The sequence below is a fragment of the Oncorhynchus tshawytscha genome, linkage group LG08 (genome assembly GCF_018296145.1).
Source record: "Oncorhynchus tshawytscha isolate Ot180627B linkage group LG08, Otsh_v2.0, whole genome shotgun sequence".
NCBI classification, from domain to species: Eukaryota; Metazoa; Chordata; class Actinopteri; order Salmoniformes; family Salmonidae; genus Oncorhynchus; species Oncorhynchus tshawytscha.
The window spans coordinates 11,465,791-11,493,514 of NC_056436.1; the positions used below are offsets into that span (position 1 = coordinate 11,465,791).

The window sequence follows — 27,724 nt, forward strand, 5'->3', positions numbered from 1 at the left end:
GGGTTCCACTGTAACATTTTGTTTTTTGGGAGGGGGTATTTTCATGGTGACAGCAATGAGCACAGTAACTTTTAAGATTAATTTCATACAATTAGTCAATAAGGGATCAAATGCATACCTGAGATGTTAGGATGTGTCAACGAATATGATTGGTGATTGACATGACGCATCAACGTGGGCTGAAGCAGTTTGATACGGTTGAGTTGGACACAATCAGATACACATTGAAATATGCTGTATCAGAATGTGTCAGATCTTGATACAGGGGTATTTTGTGCAGTGAGATCCCTCTCTCCCTGTGGCTTCAAAACACAGGATTATTGATTTCCTGAGCTGTGCGTGAGAGATAAGAGTTGAGGTGTGTGTGTGTCGACAGACTAGTCACCGTCTGACTGAATACAACCAAGAGTGAGAAAATGCCACGTAAGACAAAGTCAAATGAAATATGTACACTGATGTGAGACCATGGGTTAAAAGAGACGCAGTCAAGCAAATGTGATCACAATGTTTAGTAAAACAGCAGTTATATCATTATGAACAACCAATGAGCTGGAGTGAAGTGGAATTATTAGTTATTGACACAGAAAAGACCCGTAAAGCTACAGAACTAGGTATTGGAGTTATCTTATACGACTTTATGGGATAGTTTCTACAGACACACATTAAGTTCCAATGGTATGGAGATTCTCCATCGAGCATGCTTTCTAGTCCAGTAGGATTCATTTGGGTCTGGAAAACCAGCCCTAATAACAGATAAAATTTAAAAAAAAAAAAAGTTTATTGTTGTGCTATTAACAGTAGTAGTAAATCAGGAGGAATAGAAAGTATAAAACAGGTTCAGAGCAAAAACACAAAAACATTTAATATCTACAGCTTACATTGGAGAATCGCGTTTCACCTGTACCACAGACAGCAGACAGATGAATTACATTAGTAATGCAGTTTACAGACATTCTGACACCAGTATTCTGTCCTCACATTGGTTTGGGCTGGGGTGTTACTGGCTTTGTACAGGTTAGTTAGTTGCTATGTTACTGCACTTGGCAGTTCTCCTCTTGGCGTGATGCTGTCATCATGGCCTCTTTGCGTTTCTCCCTCTGTTCCGGAGTCTTCCGTGTGCTCAGGGACCGACGGCCACGCCTCTCCTCGCCACTGGAGGCGGGACTAACACACAGGCCTTTCCCACCAGGGCTGTCAGACAGAGTTGCCATGCCGACAGGGCTCTGAAGAGACAGGGGCTCCAGCACCTGCAAGAGGAGGAAAGGGTTTTAAATGGTCATGTTATGGACAGAGACATGAGTGGACTCTCCCAGTCTTCCTAAAGTGAAATGGTCCACCCCCCCCCAGCTTCCTAAAGTGAAATGGTCCACCCCCCCTTCCCCCTCCTAAAGTGAAATGCCCCCCCTAAAGCTTCCTAAAGTGAAATTAGGTTAGGGTCACATCCGGCTGACTGACTGAACACAACCATCTCTCACCTTCTTTTAGTGACAAGTCTGTTCTCTACCCTCCATCTCTCCCATGGCTTAGATCACTCTCTGCTGACCAATGACACACTGTAATTTAACTGCAGTGTGTGGCTAACCTTCAGGACTCTGCTGCCCCCCTGTGTGTGTGTGTCTCGTGTGCAGTGTGGGGCTCACCTTTAGGACTCTGCGGCCCCCCTGTAGGTGTGTGTGTCGTGTGCAGTGTGGGGCTGTGTTTCTGGCTGCATGTGACAATCCGCAGGTGCTCTGTCTTGTGTGTGTGTGTGTGTGTGTAACTCACCTTGTGTTGGGGGGTTACAGAGGGGGTGGTGGCAGTGTGTCGTGCGGCGGCCAGGCGAGGGCTACAGCGCTGCACTGCGGTTCTCCTCATGATGAAGGGACTGGCCTCTCCTAGAGGGATATCAGCAAACCCTGAGAGAGACATGAGACAAATCAAACATGAGGCCGATCGTAGTAGCTCAGGTTTATTATGCTTCAATAAGAACAAAGTTATTGTTGGAATCCATGTTCCCAGGTCTCACCTCTCTGCACCAGCTCAGGAAGTCCCTCTGGCCTAAACTCCTCCTCTTCCTGTCTACTTCCTGGTTTGGGCGTGGTTGCTGTTGCTTTGATCCTCTTGGCAGTGTTCAGCAGGGCCTCCTGGGCTTTAAATGGAGTGTTGCTGTTGTCACTAGCTGCTAGAACACCACAACCCCTCTTCCCCAACGACCCCTGACCCTGACCAGCAGGCACCGTGTTCTCAGAGTCTGTCTCTGTGGGACCCAACGGTATGAGTGCTTCCTGTGCCCTGGAGGCTGACCTCCTGCCTGACTTTCGCCTGGGTGTTTTATTGCTAGCATTGTTAGCCGTGTTGCTAGCGTTGTTAGCCGTGCTGCTAGTGGTCTGCGTGACAAGGCGCTCCAGGCGTGTTTCCAGCGTGTCGTTGGTCTCCTCCAGCTTGTGGACACGGACCATCAGGCTGCAGTATTTATCCATGCTCTCGTCCACCTCCCTGCTCCTCTCCTCCAAGGCTTCAGTTAGCTCCTCCAGTTCAGACTCACTGCTCCTCTTCTGCGCCTCCAACTCCCTGCTTCTCTCTGCTAGAGTCTTGCTGAGCTCCTGCACCTCCTCACTCCTCTCCTCTAGAGCTTTCTTCAACTCTTTGAGTTCAGCCTGCACCTCCTCAGAGCTCCTCTTCTGTACCTCATCACTGCTCTCTTCACCAGCTGGAACGACATGGAGGTTTTACATGAAAAATGACCCAGGCCCAGCTACACTTGATCCCTGAATCCACTTGTTTAAACAAACGCCTTATTTTCACCTAACTCTCGCATTCTGAAAATTAACCACATACTGTAGAGGGAAAACATTAGTTCACAGATTAGTGAGTTAGCTCGTAAACTAGTTAACATTTCACACAGATTACCAGAGTCCAGTAACGCAAATTGATGAACGGCAAGGAGTCGTAGACCAGTTAATAATACTATAGAGAATTGGTTAGGTTACTAACGTTAGCTAGCTGGCGTTAGCTGTCTGATGTTATTAGCCTGCACATTTTTCACACCATAAACACAATTATTTGTTCACTTAAGTTGGCTAATGTTGCTCAACATTTCTCTGGCTAGCTAACGGATAATTTGATCAAGCTAGCAAGATGACGCTACTTAACAATACTTGTTCCACCACACTTTCTCCCTCACCTCAAACTTTCCAAATGCCAGTTGTTTTTCAGTTACAGCTCATGAAGTACACTTCATCACCTTCTCAGCCCCGTCTCCGTGGTCAGGCTTCTCACCTACCGTTACCTCTTGGTTATGGTTCAGGGGACGCGCTGCTGTTTACTGACAAACTGCCTTTCTACTCTTTCATCACCTTCTCACCCCTGGTCAGGCTTCTCACCTACCGTTACCTCTTGGTTATGGTTCAGGGGACGTGCTGCTGTTTACTGACAAACTGCCTTTCTACTCTTCGGCTTTACAAAGCTGATGCTGTAACTAGCGAATTGGTTGTCTCTTCTCTCTTCAGTCGCGTTCTGATGTGATGTGAACGATTGGCTGAGCCTTGGACACAGACAGTATCGCTCCAAACGCGAATCACTCTTTCACTTACAGCCAGTACTGATCCAAAGCCCCCCCTAAACTTTCGCATCGGATCAACACGAACCATGTAGGTTACCTATTTTGGATTTAAAACGGCAAATTTTTGTATCCCTGCCAAATGCACTGTAAATTATGTCTGAGTGTGCCCCTGGCTACCCATTAATAAAATACATTTAAAAAATGGTGCCGTCTGGTTTGCAATATAAGGAATTTGAAATGATTTATACATTTACTTTCAATACTGAAGTATATTTTAGCAATTACATTTACTTTTGATACTTAAGTATATTTAAAACCAAATACTTTTAGACTTTTACTCAAGTAGTGTTTTACTGGGTGACTTTTACTTGAGAAATGTTCTACTAAGATATCTTTACTTTTACTCAAGTTTTACAAATTGGGTACTTTTTTCACCACTTGTTTCAAATAATGTAAGTATTCATGTGGGGTTCCCCAGGGTTCAATTCTGGGGCCCCTACTGTTTTCATATATCAATGATATTTATTATTGATGGTAATGTAGTAGATAATGGTACCTGGTGTCTGGCTGGCCTGTAGTTTCTGGGTCTCCAGTACAAGAGCCTCCCTCTCCTTCTCCAGCTGTTTACAGGAGTTCATCCACAGGTTAACCTTACCTAGGGCTGAGTCCCTCTCCTTAGACAGACGGGCCACTCTGGAGCTCAGCTCCGATACCTTCCAGACAGGACACAGATAAAAAAATATTAGTTACCATAATAAATCACTCACAGATAATATATATATTTTTTAAAGTAATACATTTTCAAGTGGTTTTCACTCCTAATTTAATGCAATGAATTTCCAGGCCGTAAAGCAACAATGTGACAAGGGCTGTATACCTGTTTGCTGCTGTCCTGCTGTGTGATGGTAGTGCTGAGCTCCTCCATTCTGGTTCTCAGACTGCTCAGCTCTGACAGATGACCTCTGATCTCCTCCTCCGCTGCAGCCAACTGTCCCCTCAGCACCTCCTGCTCCGAGGTCAGCTCACCCCTAAGGGCTGCAACCTCCTCCTCCTGCTGTGCCTTCAGCACCTCCTTCTCCGAGGTAACCTCCTCCAGGGATAACTAGGGAGGAGTCAGTAGTGTGTTTGAAAGAGGACATACATAGTGTGACTGACACACTGCATTGCTGAACCAGAAGACCGGCACAGTTTAACACATCTGTTTCCAACACCGTTAACCGTGGTTGAAAAGTACAAAGTACCAAGATCATTCCAGTCTCGTATGGATGAATGAAAACTCCAAATACTAAGAATATAGGCTATTCTACATGATATCAATAGGACTATAGAAAACGACTGACCTTGTAGCTTTCTGACTGCTGCTGTAGTTCTAGTCTCTCTGCACACTGAGCCTGTTCTTTCTGCTCCCGCTCAGACAGTAGTGCCTGCAGCTTCTCCATCTCTTGCTGCAGGGTGTTGTTGTTCTCTCGGATGTCCCCCATCTCTCTCTGCTGTGCCTCCAGGTCCTCCTGCAGTCTCAGAGTCAGCATCTCTCTCTCCTTCTCCCGCTCGATCTCCAAAGCCTGCAGTCGATCCACCTCTTTCTTCAGCCTCTCCCCCTCAGTCTTCCATTCCTCTGTTAGAGACCGCATTCTCTCCTTCTCCCCCTCCAGGCCTTCTCTGCATTTCTGCAGCTCAGAGCTCATAGAGCCAAGCTGGGCCTGTAACTCTTCCACCATTGCCCTCTGTTTGTCCTCCGCCTCTCTCATTCCCTTCTCCAGTTCCTCAGTGGCAGCTCGGTTTGCTGCCTTCATCTCCTCAATCTCTGCGTTCTTCAGAGAGAGCAATTCCTCAAGCCTCTCCTTCTCATTTCTCAGGCTGTCCAGTTCGGCGGTCATCTCCTCAATCTTACTGGCCAGTTCCTTCTTCTCTTCCTCCAACTCTTCAAGTTGGGCCGTGGCGGTCTCGGCCTGAAGCACAGCCTCCTCTAGGTTTTGGTCAGCGTCTTCCCTCTCCCTCTCCCGTTTGTCTAGCTGGTCCTGAAGAGCATCTGCTTTCCTCTGGGCAGCCTTCAGCAGTTCGCTCATGTGTTTTTTCTTTCTCTCGTCGGACTCTATGCGGACCCGGAGCCTCTCGATGCCCGACCTCATTTGGGCCACCTCCTCCTGGGTTGAGTTGAGGCGTGAGGCTATCTCTCCTTTCTCTAGCAGAGAAGACTCCAGAGACTGGGCTAGTCTAGATATCTCCCCTTCCAGAGACTGGATCTTAGAGGCCATGGACTCAGTGTTTTTGCTCGCAGAGCTCTGGTCATCTTTGAAGCTGTTCAGTTGGTTAATCAGGTTGTCCTTCTCCCCGCTCTGCAGGGTGATGGTCTTCTCTAGCGCCTGACACTGCAGCACCAGCTGACCTCTCTCCATCTGCAGACTCTCCAGGTTAGCAGACGTCACATCAGATTCCGTCTTCCCATTTCTGATATCTTCCTCTAAGATCTTAATAACCTCTCTAGTATCCACGTTTGTCTTCTCCAGACTCTCTGCCTTATCCCTCCACTGTGCCACTGACTGTTCCAGCTCATTCCTATCCTCGCTGCAGGACACCATCTCTTGTCTGAGTTGTCCGTTCTCTGAGGTGAGGGTGGCCAGCTGCTGGGCCAGGTCACATTTAGCTTTGCGGCTAGCCTCCATCTCCCTCTCCAGCGTGACTTTCTGCTCGGTCAGGCACTCCAAATCAGCCTCCATGGAGAGGATGTGTTTCTCTAGATTGTCCTTCTCAGAACGAACCCTCTTCAGTTCGCTTTCCACCTGGAAGAACCTCTCGCTCCAACCACCTTCAGGATGGAAGAATCATATCTTCATTCATTCATAAATAAAGTAAAAAGCTTTTCACTTTCTATACATTAGCCTAAAGCACAAAAATTAAACCAATTACATGCAAACACTATTAAAATGAGGCATATTACAAAGATTAAATTAGAGGTCCAGAGGTCCACAATTTGGGCTTCTGGTCCTTACCTTTGGCCATCTCCAGCGTCTCTAGCATCTCCATGACATCAGAGAGCTGACATTTAGAGGTCTGCAGCGCCAGTCTCAGGGACTCTGCCTCCTCTGTCAACTCTGAGATCTGGTCACCTGATAATAATAAATATATGTTATTGTCATCATTAAAACACCCCTGAGAGTAAACTTAAAACACAGGACAAAAGATTGAAACAGCAAGCTGAGGAACCTACAGTTACTGCATGAAACTAAGGTTGGTAAGACAATCACATATCACCGTTATTGAGAATATAAAACCTTGGACATAAAAGCAGCGATAAGCCAAATTATGCTAGTAAGTGTTAGTGCAAGAAAGACAAGTACAACAGTATGGCGTTTGTTTATATTATGGAGGGGGCAACAAAGGAGAGATAGTGTTTAGTTAAAAACCAACCTAGCGTCCGTCTCTCCACTACGGCAGCGCTAATCTTCTCCGTGGCACCACACATCTCTTTCTCCATCTGTTGGACCTTCACCTCTAACTCTTCAACTTTGACCTCCAGCTCAGAGCACAGCTCCTTCCTGAGGGTCATCTCAGAGGTAGCGAGGTCAAGCTGGGAGAGACGGGTCTGTAGCTCCTCCTCTAGCTTTCTGACCGCCTCCCTGCTCTGGGCCAACTGGTCCTGGTGATGTTCACCGCCGAGGGTCACATCATCATCATCTAGGCTTTTACTGAGCGCTTTCTGCTGCTCTACAGGGACTTTATCCATGCAGTCACTGAACTCTTCAGCTGTCTCATTGTTGCCGTCACTTCCTGTCTGTTGAGGTACCTCAGAGTTGTGGAGGTCATCTGATTGCTCAGCTGATGAGATCAATGAAATAAAGTAAATCCTTGTGAACCCGAAGCATATTATATATATATATTAACATTAAGATGTGTAAATGGAAAGCATAACAACTAGAAATTCAATGTCTTATCATATCATCAACAAACCTGTGGGTTTCATCTCCATGGTATCTTCTTTTAAGGGGAAGCTGACGTTGAAGAAGGAGCCTGACGTCTGTCTGGAAGTCGGTCCGTCCGCCTCTCCTGCAGAGACCTTCTGGTCTCTCTTGGTCTGTAGCTGCTCTATGAGAGACTGCTGCTGGCTTGCCTGTCATAATAATTATAATACATTTACTAAACACATTTTTACTTCCAAGGACCTATACAATACAGGCCATCGTTGTAAATAAGAATTTGACCTGCCTTGTAAAATAAACACTTAAAAACGAAATCACAAAATTACATACACAATTAGCTCTCCCACTTTATCGATTTACCTGAGTCATCAGGCTGTCATAGTGCTCCTTGAACAGGGCTAGTTCACCCTGCAGTCCGCTCAGTCTCTGCTGGAGCTCGGTTTGTTCCCTCTCAAACGTTCCGATCCTCTCTCTGGTTTCGTCCTCGCTCTGTCGGGTCGCTCTCTCAAACGCAGACTGAACAGCCTCGTAGTTCTCCGTCAGGCTCTGTAGCGTACGCTGGAGACACTCGTTCTCCTGTTTGACCGCGTCTCTCTCATCCCCAGCGTTCAGACTGTGCCTCTGCAAGTCAGCCTCAAGTTGCTCCTTCTCCACGGTCAGCTGCTCCTTCTCCACGGTCAGCTGCTCCTTCTCCACGGTCAGCTGCTCCTTCTCCACGGTCAGCTGCTCCTTCTCCACAGTCAGCTGCTCCTTCTCCACAGTCAGCTGCTCCTTCTCCACAGTCAGCTGCTCCTTCTCCACAGTCAGCTGCTCCTTCTCCACAGTCAGCTGCTCCTTCTCCACAGTCAGCTGCTCCTTCTCCACAGTCAGCTGCTCCTTCTCCACAGTCAGCTGCTCCTTCTCCACAGTCAGCTGCTCCTTCTCCACAGTCAGCTGCTCCTTCTCCACAGTCAGCTGCTCCTTCTCCACAGTCAGCTGCTCCTTCTCCACAGTCAGCTGCTCCTTCTCCACAGTCAGCTGCTCCTTCTCCACAGTCAGCTGCTCCTTCTCCACAGTCAGCTGCTCCTTCTCCACAGTCAGCTGCTCCTTCTCCACAGTCAGCTGCTCCTTCTCCACAGTCAGCTGCTCCTTCTCCACAGTCAGCTGCTCCTTCTCCACAGTCAGCTGCTCCTTCTCCACAGTCAGCTGCTCCTTCTCCACAGTCAGCTGCTCCTTCTCCACAGTCAGCTGCTCCTTCTCCACAGTCAGCTGCTCCTTCTCCACAGTCAGCTGCTCCTTCTCCACAGTCAGCTGCTCCTTCTCCACAGTCAACTGCTCCTTCTCCACAGTCAACTGCTCCTTCTCCACAGTCAACTGCTCCTTCTCCACAGTCAACTGCTCCTTCTCCACAGTCAACTGCTCCTTCTCCACAGTCAACTGCTCCTTCTCCACAGTCAACTGCTCCTTCTCCACAGTCAACTGCTCCTTCTCCACAGTCAACTGCTCCTTCTTCACAGTCAACTGCTCCTTCTCCACAGTCAACTGCTCCTTCTCCTCAGTGAGCTGAATGATGTCCATCTCCAGTTGGCTGTGTTTTCTAACCTCCTCCTCCAGGGTCTCCATCAGCCCATCAACAGTGGTCTGGAGTGATTCCACTAAACCTGCTGTGGACAAGGCAGCCTGCATCTGCTGGCGAGTGTCTTCAAGAGTTGCTGTCACCTGGGTGACTTCACAGCTCTTCTCTGACAGCTGCTCTTTCACAGAGCCCAGCTCGGTCTCCAAGGTGGACCTTTGCGTCACGCTCTCCTCCAGTCTCCCGTTCAGAGAGGCCACGGTTCCTCTGAGTTCCTCCACAGTTCCTTTAAGCTCCTCTATCTGGGTGTCAAAGGTGTTCATGCAGGCCTCGTTGTCCTCCAGGTCCATCTGAAGCATCTCCAGCTGGACCTTGATCTTGTTCATGCTGATGACCTTCTCTTTCAGGGCGTCGGTAGCTTTGTCTTGTTCAGACTCAGCCTGGTTCAACCTCTCTTTCAGGCTCTTGATCTTACGGCCTTTCTCATCGACACTGTTTCTGGCAGAAGACAAATCTTCTCTCAGCTTAGACAGCTCTAGTGAGGCCGTCTCCCACTTCTCCTTAGCCTCGGCTCCCTCCTGGCTTTTACTCTCCAGCTGGCTCTTTACAATCTCAAGCTGCTCCTTCAGGCCTCTTTGTTTCTGGAGGTAAGTCTCCAGCTCTGTGACATGGATCTCGGCTTCCTTATGGAGTCTCTCTGAGAGCTCTTTGACTTGCATCTCCTGAGAAGAGATTAGGTTTGTTTTCTCCACCAGGCTGCTCTCCAGGTTGGAGTTGAGCTCCACGGCAGCAGAGTGTGTCTTCTGCAGAGCTTCCAGGGAGTTATTCAGGTCAGAAGACAGCTGGGTGGAAGCAGCATTATTCTCAGTGAGTATGTCCTTCAATGTAGAGATCTGCTTCAGCAAACCATTCCTCTCCTCTTCCTGGGAGTCCTGAAGGCTTTGATACTTCACAGAAACCTCTTCAGCTTCCCTCTGGATTTTCTCTACTTTCTCTGCCATCTCTGCCTTTTCCCTCTCAAGATCTGAGGCCTTGGTCTCAGCTTCGTTTACCTGAGCCTCTAGTTTTTCAACCACGTCTCTCAGTATGTGCAGCTCTGTTTCAGTCTGGGTCAGGGTCTCGGTCATGTTCTGCAGAGCGCTTATGGACTCCTGTGCCGCAGCCGTCAGAGTATCACAGCGCTCCTGTAGAGAGCCAACAGTCTTCGCCCGCTCTGAGAGGCTATTGACTTCACCCTGAAGACTTTCCCCTCTCTTTTCTGCCTCGGAAAGCTTCTCCACAAGATCCTCTTTAGTATTGACAATGTTGTCATACTTGGCCTGTAGTTTAACACCCAAACTTTTCTGGATCTTCAGGTTGGACTCCAGTGAAGACACCTGGTCCTGGAGGAACGGCAGCTCCTGCTGAATCTTAACCAGACTCAGCTTGGCGTGCTCAACCTCGTCTGCCTTCGATGCTACGCTTTCCTCACACTCCTTCAGGAGGGAGGTCTTCTCCTGGGTAAATCTGGCCAGTTGTTCCTCCTGTAGGGCCGTGGTCTGAGCCAGACTCTCCCTGAGCTGGGCTACATCGCTCTGGCCTAACTCCACCAGAGCATCTTTGGACCGGGCCAGGTCGCAGGCCGCCTGGTACTGCTCCTGGAGCTCAGTGTGAAACATTTCGGCCCGCTCCGCCCTGCCAGTCTCCACCTGCAGCCTGGACACCAGATCCTTCACTTGTCCCTCAAGCTGGGTCATCTGCAACCCAACGGTTTCCAGGTTTTTTAAGTGTTTCTGGTCAGACTCCTCCAGCTGTTTCTGGAGCTCTTCGTACATGCGGCCCTTCTCCTCCAGGTCGGTACACTTGTTGAGGAGTTCTCCCTTCAGGGAGTCGATCTGCCCTGATAGACAAGCCTTCTCAGCCTCCAGAGTATTCAGTTGCTCCTGTAGACCTATTTTATCGTCATTCAACGAGCCCAGACTCTTCTCCAGCTCAGTGATTTTGTCGACTAAGCCTTGCTGCACAGCCTCAGTCTCGTTAACGAGCGTCTCCTTCTCCGTTTTCCATCCCTGAAGTGTCTCGTTCTCTTTCTTCAGCTGCACAAACTCGCCCTGAGTGGTGGTCAGGGTTGTCTTCAGTTCCTGGATCTCCTTCTCCAGAGCGCTGTGTTTGTTTGTGATCTGTTCCACTTCCTGTTTTTGGGTATTCAGTTCACTCTGAGTCTTGTCATTCTTGGTCTCTGCGTCTGTGAGCGTTTTCTTTAGGTTCTCTAGATCTTGGGCTGATGATCTGGTCTGGCTTTCCAGTTTAGTGACAAGTCCTTTCAGCTCTTCGGACTGGGCTTCATTTTTGGCTGTTGAATAACAGACACACAGAAACAACATGTAATGTGGGGAAGCCAAAACCAGAGATATGACATGACATGGAATGAAAATGAGCTCAATTCCACATCAAACAGGATTTAAAACATTACTTTTACATTGCTAGATCATAATAGATAGGTTTGGAAACCACGCACAAAGTCTCACTTAAACAAGAGATTTTATATCAATGAGTACCTGGACAAATAAAGGTTAAACAAAACCAACAACCTACCTCTGAAGTCATCCAGCATGCTCTGGGTGCGTTTGAGGTTCTGCTCGGCGCTCTTCTTCTCCTCCTCCAGCTGAGAGAGCCTCTTGCTACCCTGGTCCAGCTGGGCGCTCACAGTGTTCTTCTCTCTCTGCAGCTCCTGGACAGGTTAAACACACAACAATCAGATTACTTCTGGTTCCAAGATGGAGGACATCAAATGTCCTTAAAGACCACCTAGACTAGGGGTGAAACATTGTGTGTGTATATTAAAACAGTAGTTTTTTGGTGTGTGTGGTTTCATTGTGTTTTTTTTAGTCCAGCACATTTTTCCACAAATGAACACATTACAGAAGAATACAGGTGTAAAAGAGAAATTCCATGAATCATGGCCCACCTCAAATTTCTTCCTGAGGTCCTGCTCCTTGTTTTGGCTGGCCTGTTGGCTCTGTTCTGACCTCAGCAGCTTCTGTTTCTGCTCCTCCTGGTCTCTCTCCAGCTGGCTCCTCTGGCATGACACCTGGCAGATGGCAGGGAGGGAAATGACATACTTGGTAACAGGAAGTGAACTTTTGAGTGGTTGTCAGTGACATGTAGAAATGAATAACTCCAGCCCATAATCACAACGTATTACATTACCTTGTCCATCTCAGCCTGCAGTATGTTGTGGTCTTTCTTGGCTTGCTGTATCTCCTGGTTCAGCTTGGTCTTGGTCTGGTTAAACTGCTGCTCTAGGGAGTGGTGGCTGCTCTGGAGGTGGGACAGCTCCTACACACAAACACAAGAAAACATACATTTATACACCTCCCTTCAGCAACAGCTGTTCCACGCAAAAAAAAAACATGGGTAACAGAGATTGAAGTTGCCACAGGTGGATTCTCAGTATTAATTTCAACTACAGAGTCTGAAAACAGAGGACAAAGCGAGCAAACCTTCTGGCTCTCCTTCTCCTGGTCCTTGACCTTCTGTTCCAGAGCTCGTCTGCAGCTCTCAGCGTTGTGCCTCTGGCAGGACATCTCTTCAGAGACCTGTTTCAATTTCTGCTCCATTGACACACACTGGGAGGGAGGCACAGTAATGATTCATACATTTTCTTGTGTTCAAAACAGCCCTCAGAAACACAACAGGAATGCATTAGCAAATTATTGTATTTTTTGAATACGCCATATATCCCCTACCTTGGCGACAGCTTGTTCGTGCTGAGTGGTAGCCTTGCTTAGTTCATCTCTGCTCTTGCCCAGGGTCTTGTCTCTGTCAGTCAGGTCTCTCCTAGCCTGGTCCAGCTGGCCTTGGAGCTCCTGGAGCCTGCCGCTCTGCATCCTCGCGTCCTTCTCCTGTGACTGCAGATGCTGCTCCAGCTCAGACACTTTACTCTTCAGCTCTGACAGGACATTAAAAAACAGGACCAAACATTGAGAAACCACCGGAATTTTCCCAGTCAGAACATTTAATTTTTTTCTGTTACAACGCATTCTCACAAATGTGCCTACTGACAGGGTTTGTAAAGGATAGTATTAGTAAAGGATAGTATTAGGTTAATTAACAGGGCATGGCCTAAAGGATAGTATTAGTATAACAGGGCGTGGCCTAAAGGATAGTATCAGTATAACAGGGCATGTTCTCATGGGTAGTATTAGTGTAACAGGGCATGGCCTAAAGGATAATATTAGTATAACAGGGCGTGGCCTAACCTTGATTCAGCATCCTCAGCTGTTCCATCTGCTGGGAGGAGCCATCAGAATCAAACTGGGATACAGATGTGCTGATTCGCTGGGTGGATTTGATTGGTGTATCCTCCGTGTTCCACAGGAAGCCGCCAGCGGATGTCCCGCCCCCTGCCCGCCTAGCCAGGGGTGTTTCAATGGTGCCCTGGGACTGGCGGCCCTTGTCTTGCTGTTGCCATGGGAATATGGAGGAGCCTGCTTGTTGCCGGGTGGCAATGTCCTTATGACTGACGGACGACTGGTTCAACAGCTAGAAGACGAGACAGAAGCATGCATCGTATTAAAGTCCCTCCAGGATTTTGCAATTGCAACTCTTCTGTGTGCAAAATCAATAATTCCCTGCATATTACGAGGGTTTGCAAATTGGACAAATCACTGCAAGATCACAGCATAAAACGGTCTGCTCACAGCATTACAAAAGGAGGGATCGCAATTTTAGCTTATCGCTGCACTTTAACCACATAAAATGCGTCAGCGTAGTTTTGGGACGATTGGATAAAAATCATAGTAAATTGCCATGCAAAGTCTAAGAACTGCAATAGCAAAAATCAAACATTTTTGCCCACAAATATAACAGAAAAGCGCAGTACAATCCTGGAGGGGCTGGTATTACACCATCCAGATGTGGTCAAATGTATTGGCTCCCCTGCAATTTTATTTTAAAAAACATGTTTAATTGCTATTTTTTACCTATAGGCAAAGGCACTACAGGTGAATTAAATTACACAAACGAGAATCAGCCTCCAACCAAAATATAAACTTTAAAAAGTGAACTATAAACTGAAAAATAACAGTGTCAGTTTAGATCTGTTCTTCTGGGTCCTGTGCAGTTGCAAATCAAACAATTACACCTGTAAACACCAACAGTGTTTGCCATTTAAGACCATTTCAGAAGAAATAGTGAATTATGCAAGGGTGACAATACCTTTGAGCGCATCTGTATATACCATATGTTATGCTACTTCAAAGCAACAACAACACTTTGATTTGTATGACTAGTTTCAACAGGTATAGATGTTTTATTGTCACATACACTAGATAGGTGCAGTGAAATGTGTTGTTTTACAAGGTCAGCAATAGTAGAAGACTCTGGTATTTGAAACAGGGACCTTTCAGTTCCAGAGTGTCATAGTGGATTATCATGCTAACAAAACCACTCCAATTGTAGTCCCTGCACTGCATCTGACTGTGTGGTTGTGCTACTTAGCATTTCAACTCACTTTGACCTGTGTGATTTTCAGTTCGGCTTCCAGTCTCTTCCTCTCTTCCACCTCCTGGTTGTATCTCTCCTGAAGGTCCTCCAGCCTGGAGTCTGGGAGGGAGAGAAACTGTTCACACCACAACCATGCACTTAAAATAGACAGATGATACTAGTTATGGAGGCGGCTACCAGGGTTCGGGTCAATTTCCTTTCAATTCCAGTCCATTCAGGAAGTACACTGAAATTCCCTCCAATTGTTTTCGATTAGTAGTATTTGGAATTGAAATCAAATGTATTTATAAAGCACTTTTTACAGCAGCCAAAACAGAATTTGGTTTACTTTCTGAATTGAAATGGAATGGACTCCAACCATGGCTACAACTGCACTGTGACACATTTTTACCAGGTAAGTTGACTGAGAACACATTCTCATTTACAGCAACGACCTGGGAATTAGTTACAGGGGAGAGGAGGGGGGGGATGAATGAGCCAATTGCACAGAATATAAGTGGGCCATATTGTGGTACTCTACCATGCTGTCTGTAGCTGGGAGTAGCAGCAGGAGTGGCAAAGGTCTTCTGAGGAGTGCTGTAGGACTGTAGATCAGAGGAGTGGGAGGGCTGAGAACGGTCCTTTTCATTCTTATATCTGTAGAGGAATGCAGTGTTATTATTACCATGTTGTAACCATCCTATTCCTAGGCTAGCTAAGCATCTCCAGTATGTGCACAAAGCCAACTGATTTCTCGTACAGCCCTAGTGTACAGTAGTACTGAGCAAGCGACTCACTTCTTGAGTTCCTGCTCCAGTCGTTCTATGGTCTTCTTGCTGGTGCTGAGCTGACCCTCCAGGTTGCTGACCTGTTGCACTTTGACCCCCAGGTCATGGGTCGCCTTCTGACGGGCCTTCTCCACGGCGTCACATGACTCTACTAAGGCCTGGTTCTCCCTCTTAATGGCAGACGCCTCACTCTTCTCACTGTCAACCTGGAGAACACACAACTTTGAATGTCTAACACACAAACTGAATGTAAAAACAGAAATTTCCCTAGGATAAAGTATTGTTAATGTTTTGGAATTCAACACCATAACTTAAGTCACCAACCTTTTGTTTCTGTTTTTGTAGAGCAGCCTCCAGTGAGTCGAGCTGGAACTGTTTCTGATTCCTCTCCTTCTTCAGCTTGTCCAGCTGTCCCTCAATCTCTTGTATCTTCTGCAGGGCTTTACCTGAAAGACCATCTTTCCACTCCTCCACTACCCAGCTCATACTGCTTCAATATCTGTAGCTAGCTACGTCAAGCCTCAACCGGCATATCCTGGGAGGGGAGAAGTACCACCAAAACTAACGTTAGCTAGCTAAGCATATTTGAATGGAGGCAGTGCTAGTGACATAGCACTAAATAGTACACCAGATTCATGTTTTATATTGAATTTCACAATTCAGATATTTATTTGATTTTATTGATGTAAAAACAAATAATAAAATATCCAAATGTAAAAGTGCATATAAAATGATCAGGAATTTGTCACATTTATAGGGCTACTAGTGACAAAGATTATCTGACCGGTTTGACTCAGTAAATAGTGTTTGGTCGTCACAGTTTACACACACATGTATAACTAACTATTAGCAAGTTTATTCCATTCGGTCCTGGGACGAATGAGTGCAAGTATTTTCAATAATTTGTATCAAATGTATCGCATACTTTCGTTAGTGGAGAATCATGAACTATCAAAAACTAAAAGAAATCTCAAACTCTCTGCTGCTTACTCGTTTTGAATCATATGTCTTGGTTATAAATGAGGCATAATTCTACTGCCTTTTATCAAATATTATTTCTCTGCGTTTATGCACTTTAGCTTAGATAGCTAACGCTAGCTAATCAAACTACCGTTAGCCTAATTTAGCGCTAGCTAGACCGCTTTTCATATCGAATGTAAACAAAGTAAAAGTCACCGCGGACGAACAGAGAGTAGTTTTTGTAACTACCAAAACTGTTCAAAACAAATATTGGGTCCAATTTAACTATCTGCTTTACCAACCTGTTGCAAAACAAAGTTGTTGGTAGAAATCTGAACTCACCTAAAAGCGGTGATTCTTGTTCTTGAGATTTCGCTCCGAAAAACAAAATGCTGCTGAGAATTCAAAATCTCCAGTAATCTCCGATGTGGTGTTTGATTGGATGATTATAGTGACTTTGTCAGAAACTCACCATTGATTGGACGCTTGAATTTGAACAAAGTCCCCGCCCCCAGAATATTGCGGCAGTTTATTTGTCACGTGACTAACCAAGGACCTGAAGGGACGGTCCCAGGGAGGGATCAGTCTTCAAACTCATGTATTGTATTGGTTTGTAGTTACTCATCCTCATCTGGTAAATTGTTGTAACGTCTCCTAAACTCAGTTTATGCACATTACAACTACTATGGTTTGCATTGTTTTAATTTATGGGAATTTGCATTCAGTTGTTTCATTATAGCTAATGCCGCATTCACTCGGAACTAAGAAACTCGAACCGGTACGTGTATAATAACTACAACCAGTTAACAAGTAGAACATTTCAGAGTTTCCTAGTTCCGAATAGCAGGTGAACGTGGCTTTAATATCAAATTCAAATCAAATGGCTTTATTGACATGGGAAACATGTTTACATTGCCAAACCAACTGAAATAGATAATAAACATCCCCCTTTCCCATTGTCTTTTTTTGCCTCAGTGGATCGATTAAATTGTTCTGCCCAAATTCCAAAGCGCATTTGCAATTGGCATGTATTTGGCTAATGTACAGTTAGGCCCTAAAGTTTAGGCATAGGTGACGCACTAACATCAGATAAAAAATAATGAAAGGAAAACCTAATGTAGGCTATTGATATGAATTGCACAAAAAGTATAGTTTTAGGTATTTTAAATGCATTGTTTTCTCTATTCAAACCGTATCACACACACAAACACGTTATGGGTCACAGTGGCACTTTCTGGTGGTAAACATAAAGCAGAAACGGATTATTTCAAGACGTTGCAAAACGTTGCGGTCTTGAATGGTACATTTCATTTGCGTGCCAAAAGCCGCAACGGAAGATGCAATAAACACATATTTTTGCATTGCTAAATTGCTAAACTAGAAAATAAGATACCACCCCTTGTGTGTTTTTCTGTGACATTAGAGAGCTGTCAATGTCAGCAGTATATTTTACAGTTGTTTAAAAAACTGCTGAGAAGGGCGGTTTCAGAGGTAACTAGGTAAACGGAAGTAGAAACGGTAGATTAGTTGACCTAAACATGGCGCCTTTGCTGGATCGCAAAATTGGCGACGCTATGTTATCTTCTTTACCCTGGCGATCAAAATCTAATCTCTTGACATGTTCACTCGTTTTGCTTATTTACCTGACGTCGCATCCATCCTTGGCCAAACCGAGCAGCCTCAAAGAGATCACGGACGGAAACTGGGAAGACATCTTGGCAGGGGAATGGATGATTGAATTGTAAGTCCATCTAGCTAGGTAGCAAGCATGGTAAACTAACTGCTTAGTTAGGCTGCCAATACATACAGCTAACGTTACTTTGCAATAGGTCGTTCTCTAGTCTTGAATCGGCACTTGTTGATTACCACGCCACACCTAGCTAGATAGTTTCTTATTTTAGATAGATGGCTTGCTAACGTTACATTGTTTCATAGGCTTGCAGCTAACAATCTAAAAAATCCACGCTTTTAATCTCAAATGATGTGACAGACCATGGCATGGTGGAGTTGGAAAGATAGAGCTAGGCTGCTGGACTACGGAGTGTTTTTGTTATGTAGCTAACGTTAGTTGTATGGTGTAGTTAACCTGTCACTCATAACATGTTGACACCTGCTGCCATTGAATCTTGGATAGCCGTGTCAGATATTTCTGTTGTTGAAAAACGGTATCTAACGTTTAATGTTATTGTCATGCCAATGTTTGGCCCCACCTCTCTCGTCCCCGGCAGTTTTGCCCCGTGGTGTCCGGCGTGCCAACAGCTCCAGCCCGTGTGGAATGAGTTTGCCGACTGGGGTGAGGACATGGGCGTCAACATAGCCAAGGTGGACGTTACTGAACAGCCTGGTACGTTATGTATATCTCCCTGGCTTCCTGACTCCCTATTAATAATTTCCCTTCTCATGTTTCGTGAAGTTTTCAATGGTACAGATCATCCTAGCTTCTCCAATCCAAATCTTAACCTTTAGTGGGTAAAATGCTAAACAGACCAAAGATCACTGTCTCTTGGGCCAGCTGCACCCTACTGCTTTCAGAGGATTGAGAAGGGGAGAGGTCCGCTATCTTTTGTAGTTGAGACGACACATGTAATCTGATCAAGCTATAGTCCACTATTACCATTTGATATAATTTGTTAGGTCTATCGTGTTTTTGTAGACCCTTTGTAATATCAGTCAAGAACAAGATGATGTTGGACTCATTCAGAGAGATATTTAGTCATATTCACTAACATTCTGCTCTCTCCTCCCGCCGCCACCCCCCCCACCCACGCCTTAGGTTTGAGCGGGCGATTCATCATCACTTCACTTCCGACCATCTACCAGTAAGTTATCTCTCTAGTGCCTCAAGCAATGTCTCACATCCTGTTCCTCTCACAGACGCAGGCCAACAAAACTCAACCACCACCCATCATCCCATCATAGACTAATCAGGAAATGTGATAATCTTACAACCACATTTTAACCAGTAACCCTCACTGGAATGTGAGATGCTGTTATACTTTAGCTTCAGACTTTGTCAGGAAGAGGAAGTGTCTTTCTAGCATGTTCTTTTTGTTGTTGTTGCTACTGTTATGATTCTAGACCCAGTTTAGACACTAGCCTTATATGTTGCTGTAAAACCTTGTCTGTCAATGGTAGAAGAACTGTAAATATATGACCCTATTATTGCTTAGTGGCACAATGGGCAAATAATCTAACTGTTTTTTGTTGTGCTTAATGCCACAATATTGGTTTCTTAATTTGTCTTTAATTGTGATAGATCTCTATGATGACACTGTGTGTGTGTGTGTGTGTGTGTGGTGTGTGTGTGTGTGTGTGTGTCAGCTGTAAGGATGGTGTGTTCAGGAGGTACCAGGGGGCTCGCACCAAAGATGACTTGCTAAGCTTTATTGATGAGAAGAAATGGCAGGGCATTGAGCCCGTGTCTTCCTGGTTTGGACCATCTTCCTTCATGTGAGTGGATTCATAATTGATTGATTGATGTGAGTCTCCTTTCAATACGGGGCCTTAATGTGTGAAACTGGAGGGGGGATACTGAAATGTAATGCATGAAAAGGTCCTTTTGAAGGAAGGATGTTTATTTACCCTTCTGTCTAAAAGGATTGTTGAGAAATGATGAATTGAAGTTGGGATATTTGTGACATTTTGGCCTCAACCAGGCCTCTTAAGACTTTAACAGGGATGGGCAATTTTAATGGGGTTGGGGCCGCAGTGGCTCGCGGGTCTGCTTACCCACATCCATACCCACACATGCAGTCAGAGCCCCCCTGACATTTTGCCATGGAGCGGAGAGAAATGTTTGCTGTTTTTAATATGATAACTGGGTGAGAGTGACAAACAAAATCAATGGGGGTTCCCCGGTCTGTAATTTGAGCATGATTAATATGAGTTTAGATAGCTGGCTGCTGGTCTAACTTACCCCCCCAAATGTAGTTTTGCTGAAATGGGCTTTCAAGGGCAAAACTGCTGATGCACAACCATATTTTGAAATTGCACCTTGTGTATTCTACTATTCTAACTCTTAACAGTAAGTTGATATATATATATATCATGTGTGTTTTTTTATGCGTGGCCCTACAAAAGGGGCCTGTGGATCACCAGTTACCCGTCCCTGCTTTACAACATGTAGTGACTGAGTCTGAATGTAGCCAGTATGTTTTAAAGAAGTAGATAACAGTGAATAAAGCTGCAGTCCACTACCATGTGTGGTCGTCTCTAAAACCACAACCTGTTTTTACTCCTAACCAAGCACATTCTTCTTATCACTCCGAACTGCAAACATCACTGAAGCTGGAGATTCCCATCTCCCTCACTAGCTTTAAGAACCAGCTGTCAGAGCAGCTCACAGATCACTGCACCTGTTCATAGCCCATCTGTATACAGCCCATCTATCTACCTCATCCCCATACTGTATTTATTTAGCACCACAGTATCTCTACTTGCACATCTACCATTCCAGTGTGTAATTGCCATCTTGCCTATTTATTGCCTTAATTAACTCCCTTATTTGACCTAATTTCCACTCACTGTTATAAACACTTTGTTTAATTTTTTTTTCCTACTGTATTATTGACTGTATGTTTGTTCATTCCATGTGTAACTCTGTGTCGTTGTTTGTGTCGAACTGCTATGCTTTATCTTGGCCAGGTCGCAGTTGTAAATGAGAACTTGTTCTCAACTAGCCTACCTGGTTAAACAAAGGTGAAATTAAAAATAAATAAAAACATATCCAAATGCTACGCTTGAGGACAACAGGACATATCCAAACGCTACACTAGTTACTCAGCCTCTTAGTTTTGTGTTTAAACATCCAACCGACACACCCAAGTCTGTATACCCCAAATGGCACCCTATTCCCTGCATAGTGCAATACTTTTCATCAGAGCCCTAGTCAAAGGTAGGAATATAAGGAATAGGGTGCCTGTCAGCCACTCTGACACTTCAAATCACATTTTATTTGTCACATGCTCTGAATACAACAGGTGTAGACCTTATAGTGAAATGATTACTCGCAAGCCCTTAACCAACAATGCAGTTTAAGAAAACGGAGTTAAGAAAATATTTACTAAATAAAGTAACACAATAAAATAACAATAATGAGGCTATATACAGGGGTACCAGTACCGAATCAATGTGCGGAGGTACAGGTTAGAGGTAATTTGTACATGTAGGTAGGGGTAAAGTAACTGAATAGATAATACACAGCGAGTTGCAGCAGTGTTAAAACAAAGGAGGGGGGGCAATAGTCCGGGTGGCGACTTGATCAGTTGTTCAACAGTCTTATGGTTTGGAGGTAGAAGCTGTTAAGGAGCCTTTTAGACCTAGACTTGGCGCTCCGGTACCACTTTCCGTGTGTTAGCAGAGCGAACAGTCTGACTTGGATGACCTGAGTCTTTGGCAATTTTTTTGGGCCTTCCTCTGACACCGCCTAGTATTTGGGTCCTGGATGGCAGGATGCTTGTTCCCAGTAATGTACTGGCCGTACGCACTACCCTCTGTAGCGCCTTACAGTCGGATGCCGAGCAGTTGCCATACCAGGCGGTGATGCAACCGGTCAGGATGCTCTCAATGGTGCAGATCTGGGGCCGACGATGACAGCTTTTCAGTCTCCTGAGGGGGAAAATGTGTTGTCGTACCGTCTTCACAACTTTCTTGTTGTGTTTGGACCATGATAGTTTGACACTTTAACCAGGTTAGCTGGTAATTCTTAAATGATCTAAATTAAAATGTCTAAAAGGTATTTCTCCCTTTTCTCCCCCTGAAGGATGAACACAATGTCCGCTCTCTTCAAGCTGTCAATGTTCATTAGGGTGAGTGCTGCTTTTGCCTTCACTCTGTGAGCTGTCAGACACCACACACCAACACCACACCCTCACTAACACTGTCTGCATCCCAAATGGCTCCCTATGTAGTGCACCACCTTTGAACTTTGACCAGGGCCCGGTTTCCCGATAGCGATGGACTTTGGGCTTACAGAGTTTTTTTTTAACGATGCATCTTTCCTACAACGCCAAAGATGTACCATATTTCCCAGAACACCATGCAGAGAGAACGTTCCATACGTGTGTCGTTGAGGCATGTGTTGATACTGATAGAATGGACAGAAACGCAGTGCTGCTCTCAGATCAGGTTTCTCCATTCAAATCTCACCTTAACCTTTGCCCTCAGAACAGCCTCAATATGTCGGGACATGCACTCTACAAGGTGTTGAAAGCGTTCTACAGGGATGCTGGCCCATGTTGATTCCAATGCTTCCCACGGTTGTGTCAAGTTGGCTGGATGTCCTTTGGGTGGTGGACCATTCTTGATACACACAGGAAACTGTTGAGTGTGGGAAAAAACAGCAGCTTTGCAGTTCTTGACACAAACTGGTGCGTCTGGCATCTACTACCATACCCTGATCAAAGACACCTGCTGCCCCACCCTGATCAAAGACACCTGCTGCCCCACCCCGATCAAAGACACCTGCTGCCCCACCCCGATCAAAGACACCTGCTGCCCCTCCCGATCAAAGACACCTGCTGCCCCACCCCGATCAAAGACACCTGCTGCCCCACCCCGATCAAAGACACCTGCTGCCCCACCCCGATCAAAGACACCTGCTGCCCCACCCCGATCAAAGACACCTGCTGCCCCACCCCGATCAAAGACACCTGCTGCCCCACCCCGATCAAAGACACCTGCTGCCCACACTCCATGTCTCAATTGTCTCGAGGCTTAAAAATCCTTATTTAACCTGTCTCCTCCCCATCATCTACACTGATTTGAAGTGGATTTAACAGGTGACATCAATACGGGATCACACCTTTCACCTGGTCAGTCTTCTGTCACAGAAAAAACAGCTGTCCTTAATGTTTTGTACACTCAGTGTATATAGTCTATATTGTTGTTACTCTATTTATCTTTTAATGCAGTCATCTCAGTTTTCATTTGAAGCATATTTTTAATCCTTCGCTTGTTTGTAAAAAATTGCTAAGACATTGCCAAGTTGAAACTGACAGTTGACTTCTTGTTCTCTCCCCTCCAGCGTTGCCATAACTACCTGATAGAGCATTTGGGGATTCCAGTGTGGGGCTCATATGTCATCTTTGGACTGGCCACTCTCTTCTCTGGCCTAGTCCTGGGACTGGTACGTTAGTCATACTCCTTGATATTCAATCTCTGTGTGATGTGTCTTTTGATTTATCTTTTTAATGTAAGGTGTTCTGAAAGGCGTCCGGTCATATAAAAAGTGTTGTTATTATTTAGTATTATGTGCGTGCCCTCACATAGTGGACCACCAAGACACATGTAAACAATGGAGCAAATGCATCTCATTTTGTATTTTGTTGGAAAAATGACAGGCTGTGGAAGTTACTGGAGGCAAAGAAAGAGAGCGAGATCTCAATATTTTACAGTAACATCTGCTCCCCTCACCAACCGAGACAACTTCTCTTGTGCCTTCTCTTCCAGATACTGGTGTTCATTGCAGATTTTGTCTTCCCATCACGACGATTTAACTCCCCAAACTACTACCAGAGTGAGTATGAGATGACAGAGAATCCACGTCCATGCAAATGTAACTTTGTGAAATGTGCTGTGTAGCACTGTGTTATGTGCTGAGCTCTTGGGGCGGATATAGAAGTAGAAGATTATGGTCATCTTTTATCATTTGTCTTTACAGAGAACAGACATGTCTTTTTTGTATTCTTACGTTGTGGACAGTTCTGTTTTTAGTGTAGGAGCAGTGGCATGCAGGATGTAATATAATGACTTTGTTATTGTCCTGTTATTCATATAGTCTTTATTGTTCTGTTATTTATATAGTCTTTATTGTCCTGTTATTTATATAGTCTTTATTGTCCTGTTATTCATAGTCTTTATTGTCCTGTTATTCATATAGTCTTTATTGTCCTGTTATTTATATAGTCTTTATTGTCCTGTTATTCATATAGTCTTTATTGTTCTGTTATTTATATAGTCTTTATTATTCCTGTTATTTCTGTTATTTATATAGTCTTTATTGTCCCTGTCTTTATGTCATATAGTCTTTATTGTCCTGTTATTTATATATAGTCTGTTATTTTATTGTCCTGTTATTCATATAGTCTTTATTGTCCTGTTATTCATATAGTCTTTATTGTTCTGTTATTTATATAGTCTTTATTGTCTTTATTGTCTTTCCTGTTATTCATATAGTCTTTATTGTCCTGTTATTCTGTTATATAGTCTTTATTGTCCTGTTATTGTTATTCATATAGTCTTTATTGTCCTGTTATTCATATAGTCTTTATTGTCCTGTTATTCATATAGTCTTTATTGTCCTGTTATTCATATAGTCTTTATTGTCTGTTATTATTAGTCCTGTTATTCCATATAGTCTTTATTGTCCTGTTATTTATATAGTCTTTATTGTCTGTTATTTATTCTGTTATTCATATAGTCTTTATTGTCCTGTTATTTATATAGTCTTTATTGTCCTGTTATTCTTATTGTCCTGTTATTCATATAGTCTTTATTGTCCTGTTATTCATATAGTCTTTATTGTCCTGTTATTCATATAGTCTTTATTGTCCTGTTATTCATATAGTCTTTATTGTCCTGTTATTCATATAGTCTTTATTGTCCTGTTATTCATATAGTCTTTATTGTCCTGTTATTCATATAGTCTTTATTGTCCTGTTATTCTTATTGTCCTGTTATTCATATAGTCTTTATTGTCCTGTTATTCATATAGTCTTTATTGTCCTGTTATTCATATAGTCTTTATTGTCCTGTTATTCATATAGTCTTTATTGTCCTGTTATTCATATAGTCTTTATTGTCCTGTTATTCATATAGTCTTTATTGTCCTGTTATTCATATAGTCTTTATTGTCCTGTTATTCATATAGTCTTTATTGTCCTGTTATTGTCATATAGTCTTTATTGTCCTGTTATTCATATAGTCTTTATTGTCTGTTATTTATATAGTCTTTATTGTCCTGTTATTCATATAGTCTTTATTGTCCTGTTATTCATATAGTCTTTATTGTCCTGTTATTCATATAGTCTTTATTGTCCTGTTATTCATATAGTCTTTATTGTCCTGTTATTCTTATTGTCCTGTTATTCTTATTGTCCTGTTATTCATATAGTCTTTATTGTCCTGTTATTCATATAGTCTTTATTGTCCTGTTATTCATATAGTCTTTATTGTTCTGTTATTTATATAGTCTTTATTGTCCTGTTATTTATATAGTCTTTATTGTCCTGTCATTTTTATTGTCTGTCATTCTTATTGTCCTATTATTCATATAGTCTTTATTGTCCTGTTATTCATATAGTCTTTATTGTCCTGTTATTCATATAGTCTTTATTGTCCTGTTATTCATATAGTCTTTATTGTCCTGTTATTCATATAGTCTTTATTGTCCTGTTATTCATATAGTCTTTATTGTCCTGTTATTCATATAGTCTTTATTGTCCTGTTATTCATATAGTCTTTATTGTCCTGTTATTCATATAGTCTTTATTGTCCTGTTATTCATATAGTCTTTATTGTCCTGTTATTCATATAGTCTTTATTGTCCTGTTATTCATATTGTCTTTATTGTTCTGTTATTCATATAGTCTTTATTGTCCTGTTATTCATATAGACTTTATTGTCCTGTTATTTATAGACTTTATTGTCCCGTTATTCATATAGTCTTTATTGTCCCATTCCAGAGAAACAGACAATGGAACAAGCCAGGCTAATTCAGCAGCTGGAGGAGGAGCAGGAAGCGGACGGAGAAGAGGATGATGAGGACGATGAAGATGGAGAACAGGACGATGTCTGGAGGAGGAGGAGAGCGTCTCCCGAGGGGCGTCCAGAGGAGGTGCTGCGAAAAAGGGTGGTGGGCAACCGCGAGGACCAGGATGAGGACTCCTAGAGGCCTGGAGGGGAACTGAAGATGCCCCTTCAAACAGCGAGGAAGGGGAGGGGGCCTGGTTTGGGGCTTAAGGTCATTTTTATAAAGTGCCTCAGAATAGGAGTACTGATCTAGGATTTTTAGATCATGATAACTAAGATGGACAGGTGGAACTGATCCCAGATCAGCACTCCCATTCTGCGGTGCTTTATGAACACGGGACCTGGTCCTGAGCAGCAGTAGAGTTTACAGCAGACAGAGCCATAGCAACACGCTGGCCACGCTGGCCACGCTTCGGCGACGCCTTGCTTCTTCTCCCTTCAGCTTCACCAGGAGTGCCCCGTATTCTGACCGCTCTGCTCTCACCACCAGCACCCTCCCCTGGACTGGAGGTGCTACTGCACACGCCCAACACCATTATCATGTTCTTTAGGCATCAAATGAAGGTAAACAGACTGGAACAGGAAGTGTTTATCCATGTCCAATATGAAATTCTCCTTTTTCATTCTCCGTTGGTAAAGATTTTTACAAAAATTGTCCTTAATGAACACAATGAACACCTGTTCATCCTTGTTCTTTTGAAACTGATCAATTGGGTGGTTAGGTGAGGTTTCAAGGAAAATTCCACCTCAAATAATTTTTTTGTTTTATTAGTCCATTGTTGACAGTCCCAAAATATGTGTAACTTTCAAAATCCAGAAATCATCCCCGTGTGATACATTTTGTCTCATGTGATACAAACTGCATCATGCGGGGATGATTTCTGTGTTTTGAAAGTTGCATATCTTGAAAACTTGAGTGCTGACAAGCAAAACCTTTTGTGACTATGTCAGCAATGGACTAATGAAACGAATCCCTTCGGATCGTGTTTGGGTGGAGTTTACCTGACGCTATGGAGGGCACTAGAACAGGATCATTTTACCGCTTTGTGTGCTATGCATTTCTTTTGTTTTTAGTGTATTCTTCATTAATCCCTGTTCAACAAATTATATACAGCTCTTGATCATTATTTCATTGTACACTGTGTGTCCAAAACATTAGGAACACCTTCCTAACATTGAGTTTCACCCTCTTTTGACCTCAGAACAGCCTCAATTGGTCAGACTGATTGTGTTTAACAAGTGACATCAATAAGGGGAAAGAGCAGGAGTTCTTAATGTTTTGTCCACTCAGTGTATATCTTCCATCTGTATATTTCTGTTTCTCCTCTTCCACTTTTTATTTTATTATTTTATTTACCTCAGAAAGCATATTGTTTGTTTTCGTCCAAGTCTTCCTTGACAGACCTGGTATCCGCCCACCCTTGAACTTCATAATGCTTTAGTGAGCGCAGTGCAGTTTGCTTTTCTACAGGCAACTAAGATCAAATCTCTTCGGCCCCTTCGTATGTTTCTGTTTGGTCGACACCAAGATGTTGAGTTGTACAGTTGTTGCTTTCATCTCTGGTGGAAGGGAACTGCTATTTGCTGCCTGCCTTGTTTTGAGGAAGTCTCACTCCACTTTATGAAAAGATTGTGGTGCTTACTAAACCTCCCTGGAGGTGGACGTTGATCAGTATGGATCATTAACGATTGAACTGTTTTGGAGTTGTGAAGACGCCCCTTGTTTGGCCAGAACAGGGCTGCGTTCACA

The 27,724-nt window shown here is 44.1% G+C and overlaps 2 protein-coding genes across 3 annotated transcripts; one reads left to right on the forward strand and one right to left on the reverse strand.

Moving 5' to 3' along the window:
• Positions 1-494: 494 nt before the first annotated feature.
• On the reverse strand, positions 495-16,655 carry cenpf (centromere protein F). Of its 2 annotated transcripts, none has more exons than XM_042325197.1 (21): positions 16,567-16,655; positions 15,589-15,799; positions 15,274-15,470; positions 15,018-15,133; positions 14,505-14,596; positions 13,252-13,534; positions 12,739-12,941; positions 12,493-12,618; positions 12,200-12,328; positions 11,958-12,080; positions 11,585-11,720; positions 7,819-11,342; positions 7,490-7,649; positions 6,950-7,357; positions 6,532-6,648; positions 4,882-6,347; positions 4,419-4,643; positions 4,197-4,254; positions 2,006-2,689; positions 1,765-1,895; positions 495-1,247 (listed from the first exon to the last, which is right to left on the reverse strand). In XM_042325197.1, exons 2-21 carry the CDS (start codon positions 15,748-15,750, stop codon positions 1,032-1,034), a joined length of 8,556 nt encoding a protein of 2,851 aa, XP_042181131.1. In that variant the 5' UTR covers positions 15,751-15,799; positions 16,567-16,655; the 3' UTR covers positions 495-1,031. The 2 variants fall into 2 exon arrangements, with proteins under 2 accessions (XP_042181131.1, XP_042181130.1); XM_042325196.1 differs by having other exon boundaries at positions 4,098-4,254.
• Positions 16,656-17,569: 914 nt separating this feature from the next.
• Positions 17,570-27,193, forward strand: LOC112256938 (thioredoxin-related transmembrane protein 1). The gene is made up of 8 exons (XM_024430533.2): positions 17,570-17,965; positions 18,453-18,568; positions 18,998-19,043; positions 19,546-19,674; positions 21,986-22,031; positions 23,249-23,350; positions 23,674-23,740; positions 25,908-27,193. The coding sequence occupies exons 1-8, from the start codon at positions 17,763-17,765 to the stop codon at positions 26,111-26,113; spliced, it is 915 nt and encodes a 304-aa protein (XP_024286301.1). The 5' UTR covers positions 17,570-17,762; the 3' UTR covers positions 26,114-27,193.
• Positions 27,194-27,724: the final 531 nt, after the last annotated feature.

Coding starts and splice junctions, on each gene's coding strand:
- cenpf (XM_042325196.1), bottom strand. CDS start 15,750: ATGAGCTGGGTAGTGGAGGAGTGGAAAGATGGTCTTTCAGGTAAAGCC. Junction 12,081..12,199: donor TGCAGGCTGAGATGGACAAG/GTAATGTAATAC, acceptor GCCATCTGCCAG/GTGTCATGCCAGAGGAGCCA. Junction 2,690..4,097: donor ACAGGCCAGCCAGACACCAG/GTACCATTATCT, acceptor ATGTCGTTCCAG/CTGGTGAAGAGAGCAGTGAT.
- LOC112256938 (XM_024430533.2), top strand. CDS start 17,763: ATGGCGCCTTTGCTGGATCGCAAAATTGGCGACGCTATGTTATCTTCT. Junction 19,675..21,985: donor TTTGGACCATCTTCCTTCAT/GTGAGTGGATTC, acceptor CTCCCCCTGAAG/GATGAACACAATGTCCGCTC. Junction 22,032..23,248: donor AGCTGTCAATGTTCATTAGG/GTGAGTGCTGCT, acceptor TCTCCCCTCCAG/CGTTGCCATAACTACCTGAT.